This window comes from Hyla sarda, chromosome 2 (assembly GCF_029499605.1).
Source record: "Hyla sarda isolate aHylSar1 chromosome 2, aHylSar1.hap1, whole genome shotgun sequence".
NCBI lineage: Eukaryota > Metazoa > Chordata > Amphibia > Anura > Hylidae > Hyla > Hyla sarda.
Genome location: NC_079190.1, coordinates 117,249,129 through 117,265,089, shown reverse-complemented (window position 1 = coordinate 117,265,089; position 15,961 = coordinate 117,249,129). Strand labels below are relative to the sequence as shown.

The 15,961-nt window shown below is 44.6% G+C and overlaps 1 protein-coding gene across 3 annotated transcripts in view; it reads left to right on the top strand.

The window, feature by feature from the left end:
• The first annotated feature begins 1,089 nt into the window (after window positions 1–1,089).
• The window catches only part of RACGAP1 (Rac GTPase activating protein 1), a 29,529-nt gene continuing 14,657 nt past the window's right edge, over window positions 1,090–15,961 (top strand). The window contains exons 1-4 of one of the 3 annotated variants that reach the window (XM_056555374.1): window positions 1,090–1,232; window positions 7,525–7,613; window positions 14,311–14,513; window positions 14,599–14,738. In XM_056555374.1, coding sequence (XP_056411349.1) covers window positions 7,529–7,613; window positions 14,311–14,513; window positions 14,599–14,738 — 428 coding nt within the window. In that variant the 5' untranslated portion in view covers window positions 1,090–1,232; window positions 7,525–7,528. The other 2 variants (XM_056555372.1, XM_056555373.1) reach the window with 2 other exon arrangements.

Here is a 15,961-nt window from a genome sequence, read left to right as displayed (position 1 = left end):
CGATGGCTGCCCGGGCTTGCTGGGAGTTGTAGTTTTGAAACATCTGGAGGTCCGCAGGTTGAAGACCACTGTATCAGACATTGACAAGCGGTGATGATGATGACATGTGGTGATGATGACAAGGGGATGATGAAGGGGGGGGGGATTATGACAAGGGGATGATGAAGGGGGGGTGTGGGATGATGACAGGGGGATGATGAAGGGGGGGTGGGATGATAACAAGAGGATGATGACAAGAGGATGATGACAAGGGGATGATGCAGGGGGGTGTGGGATGATGAAGGTGGGATGATGACAGGCGGTGATGATAAAGGGGGGATGATGACAGAGTGATGATGACAGAGTGATGATGATGAGGGTGTTAATGACGGGGGTCTGAATGATGACAGGGGGGGATGATGTATTTCCCACCCTAGGCTTATACTTGAGTCAATAACTTTTCCTGGGATTTTGGGGTGAAATTAGGGGCCTTGGCTTATATTCGGGTCGGCTTATACTCGAGTATATACGGTAACCTACCTACCTAGCGGCAAACCTTTTACTTGCCTTCTTACCAACTGAACTTACCACCTGCCTAAATAACTTGCAAACTTACTACTTGCCTACCTACTTAGAGAATGTTCTACTTACCTAATTTACTACTTGCAAACGTACTACCTGCTTACCTAGAAAACATATTACCTGGGTGGGGGGCCCAGGCATATTCTTTGCACAGGGGCCCTCTGTTGTCTGTGTCCGCCCCTGATGCTGGGTGTTGTAGTTTTGCAACATCTGGAGGTCCGCAGGTTGGAGACCACTGTCCTATACTTTACATTGCACGGATCCCTCAACATACGATGGTTTCAACAAACGATGGTCCATTTGGAACGGATTACCATCGTATGTTGAGGGACCACTGTATAGGAGTGACCCCCCCCCCCAACCTGTGGCTCTTCAGCTGTTGCAAAACTACAACCCCCAGCATGCCCTGACAGCCTTAAACAGTCCGGCCATGCTGGGAGTTATACTTCAGCAACAGCCACGCTATAGCACTCTATAGGCGGCTTATGCACAACCCTCCCCCTTCATCCTTTCAATGCAAAGTAAACGAACTCCACATAGCATCTAAATAACGTAATGTATGACTCCCGCAGGTATCACTCCGCCTCCTTCTGATATCACTCCGCCTCTCTCCCGTCAACCTTTGAGCGGATTTCTCTCCGCCTCCCATAAGACGTCACCGCATTCCCATGGTAACCAGGGCGGGGCTAGCGAATTCAAACTAGAGCGGGAGCAGTTGTGAGGACATTGAGGGCGCTGGTTCGGAATCGCGGTAACCGGGAGCGGCGGAAGGGTGATTGTCCGAGCTCGTGGCTACGTAACTACTGCACATGCGCGATTCTGGGGTATAACCGGTGAACTATTAGCCGGTAAGTGTGACTGAATGAACGTAGAGAGATATGTCCGGAGGCTGTGGCGGGGACGCCGGCTCCTATCACACTCCATGGCCGAAGGGGCGCCCCGGGGCCTCCACATGAGGGAGGACTCTGCCCATAGGCTCCTGTTTATGTAGTGCGTCTGTTCCGTTGTGAACGGGTTAAGTGGCGTCTATACAAGTGCTTGTTCACATGTAGTTTTTGGGACTGTTGTTCTCACACTAAAGGGTCAATGTTACTTGTATAAAGTGGTAAAAAAAAAAACGACAGTTCACGTGTAATGTCATCATTCATCCTGGCTTCATTGTGATCATTATAATAAGTGCGTGGTCCCTGTTTTGGGCCATTTTATGGGGTTTTGGTGCATGATCTCCTCAAATTGTGAGGAAAGACTTCACACTTGTAAATAGGGTTGCCACCTTTCTTGCATAAAAATATATATATATATATATATATATATATATATATATATATATATTACCGTCCATGCTAACTAAACTTAATTAATTATATATATATATATATATATATATATATATATAATATATATATATTCTGACCCCTAATAATTTTTTTTTTATTCTTATATGGACCATATTTTATTTTTTTGCGCCCTGATCTGCAGTTTTTAAAGGAGAACTCCGGAATAGGAAAAGTATCGTCTATACTGCCGACAGTAATAAATAAATAAATAAACAGGTACATACCTTCCTTCGCTCCCATAGTGCCTCCGGTAACCGGCTCCGGTCTCTGCCGTGATCCTCTTCCTGGTCACTGGTGGTCGGCGCGTTGTACTGCGCTCAGCCAATCACCGGCCGCAACGAAGTCCCGACTTGGCCGGCGATGGGCTGAGCAGCAGTGTGAGAACGCTTCAGGACACACAATTCTTCACTACACCAGCACCTGCTGCCTGGGCCGAAAATGTCACACTGCCGCTCAGCCTAGACAGGACTTCGCCGCGGCCGGTGATTGGCTGAGTGCAGTTTCACTCGCCGACCACCGGAAACCAGGAAGAGGATCGCATCGGGGGAGCGAGGGTAGGTATGTACCTGTTAAATTTTTTTTTTTTTTTACTGCTGGCAGTATGGATGATGATTTTCCTATTGCGGAGTTCTCCTTTAACACTACCATTTTTGTTTTGATGGGACTTTTTGATCGCTTTTTTTTTTTTAATTTTATTCGGGAGTTGCAGTTAGTTACTAACTACAACTCTCAGCATGCCCTGATACAGCCTGTGGCTCAGCAGCTGCCCCAAACGAAAACTACAACTCCCAGCATGTTGGACTATATAGTAGTATATAGTATAGGTCTGTTTCCCAACCAGGGTGCCTCCAGCTGTTGCAAAACTACAACTCCCAGCATGCCCTGATACAGCCTGTGGCTCAGCAGCTGTCCCAAACGAAAACTACAACTCCCAGCATGTTGGACTATATAGTAGTATATAGTATTGGTCAGTGTTTCCCAACCAGGGTGCCTCCAGCTGTTGCAAAACTACAACTCCCAGCATGCCCGGACAGCCAACGGCTGTCGGGGCATGCTGGGAGTTGTAGTTTTGCAACAGTTGGAGGCGCTCTGGTTTTGAAACACTGGTATAGTATATGGTGCAACATTCCAGGAGTTGGAGGATTGATTGGATAAATATCGCCATTGTATTGGTGGTATTGTAATGTAAAACTACAGGCAGGGTGGCTGAAATATCAGCCGGGTGGCAACCCTATGTGTAAACTGCTAAAATAAACCTCATAAAACCTACAACCTGCATAAAAAATGTTCCAAAGGCAGCCAAAAAGTTTTTTTGTTTTAAGTTTGAGACTCACTTGGTATAATGGTATTATGATGAAGCCTGAAGGAGCCCATACACCTGCAGTTGACTGACAGCTATCTCCTCATGGCTGAGCATTTGTGTATTGGCGGTAGAGAGAGAGAAGGGGTAAGCCGCTGCCAGACACCTTATGACACTGAGAACCAAAGGGTTGGGAGTTTGAAATCCAAAATGCCGCCCTCTTCTTTTTCCCTCTGATGCAACCTGTCAGGAAGCCGCCATCATCTTTAGAGTTGACAGACTGACCTCTTTTAACAAAAGCATATGGGGACCTTAAGGGGATATTCACGCGAACAGTATTCTGTGTATTCCTGCGCATGAAAAATTAAAGCTGCAGATTTCAATGTAAAGTAAATAACTGAACACAGATTTAGATTGCGGGGGTCCGACCGCTGGGGCCCCCTGCGATCTCCCAAATGGAGCCGGGTCTTCATTCGGGAGATTGCGCGCGCGGGGGGGATTCACGCATCAGTGGACACTTATCCCCTATCCTTAGGATAGGGGATACCATAAATACTCGAGTATAAGCAGAGTTTTTCAGCGCAATTTTTCGTACTGAAAACGCCACCCCTCGGCTTATACTCGAGTGAACTCTCCGCCTGTCAATCCCTTCTCTGTGGTCTTCAACCTGCGGACCTCCAGATGTTTCAAAACTACAACTCCCAGCATGCCCGGACAGCCATCGGCTGTCCAGGCATGCTGGGTGTTGTAGTTTTGAAACCTCTGGAGGTCCGCAGGTTGAAGACCACTGCGGCCTTCGTCATCATCCAGACCCCCCTTTAGTTTTCTACTCCCCTCCCCTCGGTGGGAAGGAAGGGTGAGCTGGTCCGGGCCATCTATGCTGCAGGGACCATCCGGTGGGGAGCGTTAGTCGTTCCGAGCCGTCCATTTTCACCGGGAGGGGCCCTCTTCTCCGGGCCTGCCCCGGACCAGTGACGTTGCCTGAACGTCCCTGTGGGTCGTCGTCAAGGCAACGTCACAGCCGATGGCTGTCCGGGCATGCTGGGAGTTGTAGTTTTGCAACATCTTGAGGTCCGCAGGTTGAAGACCACTGATGAAGGGATTGACAGGCGGTGATGATGACGGGGGTCTGGATGATGACGGGGGGGGGGGGATGATGTATTTCCAATCCTAGGCTTATAGTCGAGTCAATAACTTTTCCTGGGTTTTTGGGGTGAAATTAGGGGCCTCGGCTTATACTCGAGTATATATGGTAAGTTGTACATCCCGGAGGTATCCTTAAAAGGAAATCTGTCACCTGCACTAACTTGTCGGTACCAACAGGTAGTGCAGGTGACACTGATGACAACGGTACTTACCTTGTCCCGGTGGTATTCCAGCCAAATAAAACCTATTTCCTATCCTGTGTCTGACCACTGGGACACTCTGCGTTCTCCAGAACAGGGCCCAGTCTGCGCTCTATGCATTGTCTATAGGAGCATCAGAGGTTCCAGAGTATTGCATTTGTGTATCACTGGCTCACCCATAGGCAGTGCATGAAGCACGTGCAGCACGGACACCCAGGGTCTGGAGATTCTGTGGATTTGGGGGTGGGGGGTTTGGGATAGGGTCCTTTTTGTCTATGCAGAGAAAAGACTGTCCGCCCGCGGAGTGGAGCGAGATTCCGCTTGGTTCCCTCACCAATAAACATTGATCGCAGTGGATTTCATCAGTGAGACCCCAAAACTTATGTGTCTGCTCAGCATGTCAAAAGTTGTTTGAAATGACAGTAACTCTTTTTAAAAGTCCAACCAATAGATTGGAGATAGCAGTGGTAACTGTGCACTTGTGTGTATGTGGCCTCATTGTGACCAGAAACCCACACTAGAGGATTTCTGGTGACTTTTGGGGCTGAAACATTCAGGTTACAGCACATTATATGGCAGAGACTGCATTCATGGTTATAGGATTTTTCCAGCACTCTATAGACGCAACGGACTGTGTGCTCATGTGACAAGCCTGTGGATAACAGGTCATTTACACAGCCATGTAAATAGAAGTGATGAGGGATTAGACCAGTGTTTCCCAACCAGGGTGCCTCCAGCTGTTGCAAAACTACAACTCCCAGCATGCCCGGACAGCCTTTGGCTGTCCGGGCATGCTGGGAGTTGTAGTTTTGCAACAGCTGGTGTCACCCTGGTTGGGAAACACAGTTCTGGTTAGAGAGGATAGTGTCAGAGCAGATTCACTATTGATCACAGGAAAGATCAGTCTTCTCTCACTGCTCCAGTTCATCTTGTCCCATGCTGGCTGTTTTTCCCTCTTGGCACTGTTAACGCGAGAGGATTCCAGGACGTTAAGAAAAGAGTAGAGTCACTTCATGAAGATTTATATGCTACTGCTAGAGAGGAGAGAATTTTACATCTATTATGGTGCAGCACACACAAGGTTAAAGGAAAACTGTCAGCAAAGTCACCCGCACTAACGCAGGGTTCACACAATGTTTTTGCCAGACTGTTTTCAATCCATTTTTCTAAAGAAAACCGTATGGGGAAAAAAACGGATGGAACAGTATGGTAAAAAAAAGTAAACCGTATGCGTTTTTAAACAGTATACTGTTTTTAAAAGTGCATACTGTTCTGTCCGTTTTTATAGAAAAAAAAAACCATATGTTTTAGAAAATTTTGTCCAATTTTAATGGGAGGGGTCTTGGGTGGGGACTTTAGTAGAGATGAGCGAACTTACAGTAAATTTGATTTGTCACGAACTTCTCGGCTCGACAGTTGATGGCTTTTCCTGCGTAAATTAGTTCAGCCTTCAGGTGCTCCGGTGGGCTGGAAAAGGTGGATACATTCCTAGGAAAGAGTCTCCTGTATCCACCTTTTCCAGCCCACCGGAGCACCTGAAAGCTGAACTAATTTATGCAGGAAAAGTCATCAACTGCCGAGAAGTTCGTGACGAACCAAATTTACTGTAAGTTCGCTCATCTCTAGACTTTAGGATTCAAATGCGCATGTGCAAAGTAAAAACGTATACGTTTTCCTGTATGGAACCGTATACATGTGCGTTTCCCATTGATGTCCATGTTAAAAAAATAAATAAATAAATAAAAAAAACTGCGGTTGCAGTACGGTTTTTAAACCAGAGTCAAAACCATGGTTGACCACGATTTTGTCTCCGGTTTAAAAACCGTACTGCAACCTCATACTTTTTTTTTTTTTTTTATAACATGGACGTCATTAGGAAACGCATATACAATTTCATATGGGAAAAATGTATACGTTTTTACTTTGCACATGCGCATTTGAATCCTAAAGTCCCCAACCAAGATCCCTCCCATTAAAATGGACAAAATTATCAAAAACGTATGGTGTTTTTTTTTTTTTTTTTTCTATAAAAACTGACGAAACTATGCACTTTTAAAAACAGTATACGGTTTACTTTTTTCCATACTGTTCCATCCGTTTTTTTGCCATACGGTTTTCTTTAGAAAAACGGATTGAAAACAGTATGGCAAAAACGTGATGTGAACCCAGCCTAACCAGTGGTAGTGCAGGTGACTATGATTAAAACGCTGCCCGGATCCATTGTGGCGTTCCTCCATTATGTTCCTAATTGTGATTATGCATATGACCAGTCAGTGGCACGGACGGCGTTACGATGGCGGCCTCGGGCACTGTGACGTCTCAGCGCTCAGCCAGCTCATACATATTCATACAATCCCCTCCGCTTCCACGCTATCTATTTACTCTTACTGCGCCAGGTGAATCTGCTTTCTCCTGAACTGCAAAGCATAACGTCTCCAGCCGAGCGAACTGACAGTGCTGCCTGCCAATCACAGGCCAAGGTGGGACAATGCTGTGGTGAGTGATTGGCGGAGCGGCGCTGTCACTCTACAGGCAACCCCTTTTTAAGCCCATCATTACCAGGTGCACCACAGTGCAATATGACTCCTCTAGTACCAAACTCATGTTGCCTTTATACCAGTAGTGCCAGGCTCCATGCAATGGAGGCAAGGAATCGGCTTGCTGAGCTTCCCTGCCTCCTCTATGCTGCACTATGTCGTCCTTCATATGAATATTCCATTTTCTTTACTCTCATGTCCTAGTGATGTGAGTGTTTGCATATCTAATGTTATATGTAACTACTTGTGCAGATGAGATCCTTGGGGCGGGGGTTATGTGACATCTGCTTAAATTTATCTCTCTTGCTCTATCATTTATGTTCAAAAGAATAAAATTCTATGAGCGTTCTTTTCCCAGGCAAGTAAAAATGATCAACCATGTCTGTCGTGTCTGAGAGGTTGCCATAAAATGCTGTTAAATATCCTAATGTCTATCATTGCAGGGAGATGGCGACCACTGTGTTGAATGTGCGCAATGTTTTTGATCAGTTAATTCGCCTGGTGGACGGTGTAAATGAGGGGATAGAACCACGTAAGTATTGGAGCAAGTCGTATTGTGAGTGCTGTAAAAGTTGTCTTGTACAGTAAATGTGATCCTTTCTGACAGGTGTCAAAAAAAATCTGTGTTCATTGAGAACTTTATGCTCTAGGGCAGTGGTCTCCAACCTGCGGGCCTCCAGATGTTGCAAAACTACAAGTCCCAGCATGCCCGGACAGCTGTCGGCTGTCCGGGCATGCTGGGAGTTGTAGTTTTGCACTCCGCAGGTTGAAGACCACTGCTCTAGGGGCTTGTTCAAGCAAATTGGCATTTTAATTTTAAATCTCTGTGTGTGTGTGTATGTGTGTGTGTGTATATGTATGTATATGTATGTATATGTATGTATATGTATATATATATATATAATATATATAATATATATATATAATATATATATATATATATATATATATATATATATATAAAAATAAATATTAGTGTGTGTATATATGTGTTCGCAGTGGGGCTGGCATGCACCAGACATCTTCAATATCAACCGAAATGTAATTGGACAGGCCAATGCTGTTAAGTCAGTATTTACTCCCTGCAGTATAATTGATCGCCTGAAAAGAAGAGCCACTTTGCTTTTACAGAAGAGTCCTCACTGTGTTAGAAACTTATTTTTAATATGTATTTGGCAGCACTAAATCCTACTTCTCCATTTTCATTTGTTTAAATGATATCAGTCCCAGCGTAGGGAGTTTACACTGCAATCAACAAGCTTTAGATAAATTTATGACCGAAGTCTTGGAGATCTAGAGAAATGAATTTTGGAGTATCCTTTCCTTTTTTTGTTCAAATGCGTTTTTAAAGTGTTCTTCACAAAAGGCAACATCATCCCTTCTACTCAATCCCTTTCTGAACTGTGGCTATGCAGTTGCTCTACATCCCACACACTGTCCCACAATCCCCATTGCTTAATTGTGCAGATGAACGAAACATGCCTCACCCACCTTAGCGGGTTGTAACAAAGAGGATTAGGTTCTCAAAACAAGGCAGGCACATGGAAATTAGGAAGTTTATCTCAGAGTACATTTTCAGAAATGCTTGCCCATTTAAAATGAGGTAGCCCTGTATAGCATTGTGGGATGACCCCTTTTAGGGTCTATTCACACGTAAAGTATTCTGCCCAGATTTGATGTGCAGGATTTCAAGCTGTGTTTACATTGAGATCTGCAGCAGAAAATCCTCCTCACCAAATCTGCGCAGAATACTGTACGTGTGAATAGACCCTAAAGGGGTATTCCACAATCGGTTAAAAAAAAAGTCTGCATATAGCAGAATCTGTTTTGTGCTTCTGTAGTCCCCTTCTCTACTGTGGTGGAAACACTACTTCCTGGTTGAGCGGTTATTTAGTACTACAATTCCCAGAATGCATTGGTTTCGATCAGCTGTTGATGCCAGCCCTGCCCACTCCCCTACCACAGCATTCCTGCCAATTGCCTACGCAGATCTGCTGCAGATCCTTGCTCTTCAGAGCAGAACAATCTTCAGAATCTGCTGTATTCATTCTCTACCTGTTCTTCTGCTAGTGGTATTGCTCAGCAGAAGACCGTATGCTGTAAACCACTTTCTTGTATAGGTGTCCCAAAAAAAAGTGGCTGTAGGGGCTGGTCAGAGGTGATAACATTACTCAGGGTGCAGGGCTTGACTTCGGAGACAAGATCCAGCCAAGCCTCTCGAGACTGAGGATTATGCATTACTGGAAATGCCACGTTTAATCCCTTAAGGACACATCACATTTTGGCCTTGAGGACACAGCCAGGTTTCACTTTGTCATTTTTATTTTCCATCCTCCCCTTTTTGAGACATAACTTTTCTTTCAATCTACAGACCCATATAAGGGCTTGTTTTTTGTACTTCGCAATGACTCCTATTAATTTTCCCATAAAATGCATGGTGAAGAGAGAATTTTTTTGGAGGGCGGGCAGGGGGGGTTTAAGAGACCTTTTTTTTTATATATTTTTTAATTTTTTTTGTAGTGCACTTTACTGACATGAGACTGACATGTTTCTTATGTAGGTCAATACGATTAACCCTTAAGGACCAAGCCTTAGGGGATAAGATGTCTGATCACTGGGTCCCGCCATTCGTGATGTCACGGCCTGCCCCCTCAATACAAGTGTATGGGGGGGGGGGGGGGGGGTGTGTGCTCCGGCCACACTATCTCCCGTCATTATGAAAATAGCGAGTTTGTTCTGTGCAGTGATGACAGCGAGGTGCCGCAGCCGAGATAGTGGGGGTCCCCAGTGGCGGGACCCCTGCAATCAGACATCTTATCCCCTATCCTTTGGATAGAGGATAAGATGTTTAGGGGCAGAGTACCCCTTTTAAGGACCAGTCCAATTTTCGTTTTTGCACTTTCCCCTTCTAAAAATCATAACTTTCAATTTTGCACCTACAGACCCTTATAAGGGCTTGTTTTTTGCGCCACCAATTGTACTTTGTAATGACATTATTTCATTACAAAATATACTGCAAAACCAAAAAATATATATTTGTGGGGTGAAATTGAAGAAAAACATTTTATACATTTTGGGGGCTTCAGTTTCTATACTGTACAATTTTAGTTAAAAATGACGCATTATATTCTGTAGATCCATATGGTCAGAAGGATACCTAATTGATGTAGGTTTTATTTTACTACTTGAAAGGGGAAAGAAAAAATAATGTAACTACATGCACTGAAATTGGTGTTTAAAATTGTCATCTTCTGACCCGTACAGGGGTGTGGAAATAAAAAAAACTACTTGTCCAAGGGACACAAGCTGAATGCAATCTAATTGTCCCTCAAGAAAATCCACTTGTCCTGATAGATAAAATAATTTCAACCAAAATTATACGAAAATAGGGTCTTTATTAGTTCCCACGCTTTCGTTTTTTCTTCCTCGTCCTATAATAGCCATAACACTTATTTTTCCATCTACAGACCCATATGAGGCTTGTTTTTTGTATACTTTGTAATGACACCTTTTCATTTTTCCATAACTTAAGCTCTGAAACAAAAAAAAATATTTGTGAGGTGAAATAGAGAAAAAAATGCAAGTTTTGATTTTTTTTTTAATGAAAATTTTTTTTTTGCCATTCACCTTGTGGTCAAAATTACATATTATTTTGATACTTTACGTCGGCCTGAAACTAATTTTAGTTTCTTTCACGTTTTAATTATTTTTTTAATTTAAAAAAGAAAATCCCATACCCCTATCATATTTTTCTGTATACTGGGCTGTATGAAGAGTTATTTTTTGGGCCGTAATATACTGTTTGTATTGGTACCATTTTGGCATTGATCAGACTTTTTGAACACTTTTTTTACTTATTTTTTTCTGGGATATGATGTTATAAACATAAAAAAGAAATTCTGTGTTTTTTTTTGTTTTTTTTACGTTGATGCCATTTACCGTAAGGGATATAAAATGTTATTTTTTTGTTTTTATTAGGTTTACATATTTTTATATGGAAAAGGGGGGTGATATGAACTTTTAGGGTACGTTCACGCGGACGGATTTTTTTGTGGGTTTCCCGCTGTGTATTAGAAATGTGGCAGGCTCTTCTCAGCTGTCCGCAGCAGATTTTCCGAGGCAGAATTTACGCTGTGTAAAATCCGCTGCGAGCCCCATTGAAGTCAGAAGGGTCTGTGGCGGATTTTCCGCAGCGGAAAATCTGCTGTGGACAGCAGAGAAGAGACCGCCCCCTTTCAAATACGCAGCGGGAAACCTGCAAATCCGCCCCTGTAAACATACCTCTTACATGGAATGGGTTAATGGGTGTCTTTAAACTTTTATCCACTTTTTTAGGAGGAATCATTTACATTCCTCATACATCAATGCAGTTCTATTGAACTCCATTTGATCGGTGTTCATTTGATTGAACCTGCTCAAGGCAGGCTTAATCAAATGCAGATCTATGGGGGCAGCCACGGATGCAGAGGGTAAGCCCTCTGGCTACCTCCACAGGGGATCTCCCCCCGTGATCGCGCTGCGGTGGGGGGTAATCCACCCCCTAGTCCACCTGGGATGGTTAAAAGATCCCTTTAGACACTGCTGTCAACTTTGACAGGGTGATATAAAGGGTTAATAGCCGGCCGCGGCGATCGCCGCATGCCGGGCTATTAGCGGCGGCCCCCGGCATCTGAGATCAGCCGAGGGCCCGCCGAGTATGGAGCGGGCTCGAGTCAGGAGCCTGATCCATACACCCTGAGCGCCTGTGTGAGGTGCAGACTTGCGTCCCATGCAAGTCTGCATCTGCTCCCGCACCTCACACCGGTATTATGGAAAAGAGAGGGGGGGGGGGGGCAAGGGGGAGTCGCTCCGGCCCTGCTTGCCCTATACAGGGCTAAAGCTATGAAAAATTCCCCTGCCCGGCGCACAGAACTGCATGTCCCGGGCGTCGGGCGATAGGATTTCCACATCCCTGCCCATATAACTTTATTTTTTATTTTTCTGAATATGGGGCTAAATGAGGGCAAATTTTTTTTATTTTTTTTTGTGCTGTGGTCTGTAGTTTTTCTCGGTACAATTTTTGTTTTGATGGGACTCTTTTGATTATTTTTTCTATGGTATATGAAGTGACCAAAATTGCACAATTTTGGACTTTGGTACCGTATATCCCGGCGTATAAGACGAATTTTTAACCCCGAATTTTTTTCTGAAAAATACGCCGTTTATAGCAGCAGTCCCGGGACCGGAAAAGCGGTGATCGGAACACTGTACGCGTCGGCGCTCGTCCTCCTGCGCCTCTATGGTTGTACGCACGGGACATCACTGACATCCCGTGCGTACAGCCATAGAGAGGTGGAGAAGCGCAGAAGGACCGGAGGAAGACCGCAGGAGGACGCGCGGCGGCCGGGGAATGGTTAGTGACCCGCGGACATCCTTATGTCCCGAAAAGATTTTTCGGGACAAAAGGATGTCCAGCATAGGAATACTTATGATTATCTGCCCGGGCCGGCTCCTGTGTGCGGCTGCAGGCGGGGGCCGGCCAGAGCATGTGCAAACTAATAACTGTATACTTAAAAACCAGGGTGCCTCCCAGCTGTTGTGAAACTACAACTCGCAGCATGCCTGGACCGACAAAGGCTGTTCGGGCATGCTGGTAGTTGTAGTTTCACAACAGCTGGAGGCACCCTGGTTTTTAGTATACATGAATTAGTTTTTACATGCTCTGGCTGGCCCCCGCCTGCAGCCGCACACAGGAGCCGGCCCGGGCAGATAATCATAAGTATTCCTATGCTGGACATCCTTTTGTCCCGAAAAATCTTTTCGGGACATAAGGATGTCCGCGGGTCACTAACCATTCCCCGGCCGCCGCGCGTCCTCCTGCGGTCTTCCTCCGGTCCTTCTGCGCTTCTCCACCTCTCTATGGCTGTACGCACGGGATGTCAGTGATGTCCCGTGCGTACAACCATAGAGGCGCAGGAGGACGAGCGCCGACGCGTACAGTGTTCCGATCACCGCTTTTCCGGTCCCGGGACTGCTGCTATGGTCCATAGGCCATAGCAGTAGATTGTGACCCCGGGCCGGAGGAGCAGTGACCTGAACACTGTACAGACATACAGCCTCCAGCCGTACACTCTATAAGGCTGGAAGTTTTATGTCTGGGGGAGGGAGCTGCCTACTATTTGTGTGTGTGTGTGTGTGTGTGTGTGTGTATTATTTTTTTATAAATGTTTGCCGTTCATTGTAGAGGATCATAAATATTTTGACTAGTTGTGACACCGCATGTGGTAACAAGTATGTATGTATGTGTGTGTGTGTATGTGTGTGTATAATTATAAATTTTTATTAGTGTGTAAAATAATATAATTGATTTTTTTTAATGGGGGGGAAAAAGGGGGGTACTTTTATATTTTTAATGGGGGGGCTTTTTATACATTTATTTTTTTTTAAACCTATTAATAGCCATCATTAGATTGCTACCTACTCTTCAGCATTATTGGTGATCTTCTTGTACAGCTTGGCTCTGCAGGCTGCACAGGAACATTGCTGCCTTCCCAAAGCTGGTTAGAGACCTCCGGCGGTCATTTGCGCCCATCTCCTAGTTAATTTTAGATGCCTTGATCGACATTGATCACGGCATCCATGGGGTTAATGGCAAACCTCCCAGTGATAGCTAGAATTTACCCACTATGAAGTGGCTGGCATTCCTGGCCTGGCTTCATAGCCGCGGTGTAAATGCACGGCACTTTGCATGAAGTCTCTTGCTGCAGTGCTGTTCATTTACGGCATGTGTCTTTAAGGGGTTAAAATGAAAGGACAACACAACATCCTGTCGGGTGTATTGAGCAAAAACTTGGTGAAGCCTGTTCAGTTTGTGATAAGACTAATTAGTAAGGTATATATCTTTGTTTAATTTTAATTTTTTGGTACCGGAATACCCCTTCTAATACAGAACTGAACGGTCTTCTAGGCAGGGAAAAATTTTTTTTTAAAATTGATGCAAAGTAAACGAAATATTGATGACACATGGATGGATTAGGGAACACACACTGGTCCATCCATACTTTAATCTTTGTAGACTTCAGTGGGTTTTATATATTTTTTTTCTCATCTGTAGAACAGAATAAAGCATCATTTTATCCGCCTATGTAAATAGCTCCATAAATTAACATGGCCTGCAATAATGGATGTAATATGGATGCAAAATAAGCTTGTACAAGTGGCCTTAGGCTTACAGCTCTTCTATGTCTTAGAATTCTTTCAGCTGGCTCGGAATTTTGAGGATTTCCGAAGAAAATGGCAAAAAACAGAACAAGAGCTTGTAAAAAGCAGAGAAATGCTGATGAAGACAGAGACGGAGCGCAGCGCACTTGAAGTAAAGCTGAAACATGCTCGCAATCAGGTGGACGTGGAGATCAAGAGGCGGCAGAGAGCTGAAGCCGATTGTGAGAAAATGGTGAGGATTCTATCAAGTTTCTTATGTACTCTCCATAATATTCCCTGGATTGTCATTTGACTGATGCTCTAATCCTTTGCATTAGGAGCGTCAGATACAGTTGATAAGAGAGTTGCTAATGAGTGATCCATCCGGAAGCATTCAGCTCAGTGAACAGCAGAGAAGTGCGTTGGCTTTCCTCAATAACAAAACACAAATGTCTACAGATGGCAATGGGACTAGAAGGTAAGACAATTATTTATTCATATTAAATAAATGTCTATTTTGTCTAAAATAAAATCTATTGATTTTATCTTCTTTCCTTGCATATCTATTTCACTATTAAATCTATAGTTCTGCAGACACTGCAGCAGACTTTCTTCTTTAAATGTGCTAAAATCAGGTGTATGTGGTCTGCACCACATTCATCATGTGTTGTAGACCGTTTCTACAAAGGAGTGGCTTTCTGGTGGGTCTAGGAGGGGGTAAATAAACACGTGTAGCTTCATATGCTGAAATTTTGCTGCACGTTTTTGGCTAAAGGTAAGCCAAGTAACAGGTAGTCTAAACTTAGTGTACCTGTCATCACTGAGCCGAAAACAAAAAACACTGCAGTCATACTTGGTAATAGTCTCCGATCATTTCCAGACTCTTTTTGTTTTGGTCTGCCCTGTTATCTCCTGTTTAGGCTTCTGTTGTTCTCATGTGTTCCCAGGCAGTGGAGATGCTCTCCCTCACTGCTGTAAACTTCCTGTCCCTTAGTTGTCAGATTGACAGCAGCAGCCAATCATCTCCTCTCTGTTCACCTTGGCAGTAGATACCGAAAAGAGTGTATAGAAGCTCAATACACACACATCTTGGCCATAGACACTCACCTCTCCTACACACAGCTCAGCCATATACACACTGATCTGTGCTACACCCATCTCAGCCATACACACCCAGCACTGCTACACACAGCCCAGTAATACACTGTTCTACTACACACACAGCTCAGCCATATACACACACATTTCTGCTACACACTGCTCAGCCATATGCACACTCAGTTCTACTACACACATCTCAACCATACACACTCAGCTTAGCTGCACACACATCTCAAAGCCAAACACTCAGCACTGCTACACAGCTCAGCCATATGTTGCGCACACACGCAGCTTTAGTACATTGCCCCTATCTGCTTCCCCCCCCCCCCCCCCCTTCCCTGCTCCACCATGTATTTACCAGTTATGAAGAGAGGCTGCAGGGTTGCCTGTGTAGATGACACACTGCTGACAGCCTCTGCCTCTTTGTCTTCTCTCCCCACTGTCGCAGTAATTGACAGGCCAGGAGTATACTGAACAGTGCTAAACCCACTGCCACTTCCTGTGTTCTGACTGTGTAGCACTGTTGCAACAGTCGGTTAGGACATAGAGACAGGTGGACAACAGCAATGTACGTGGTATGTGGACCCCCTGGTAGATCTT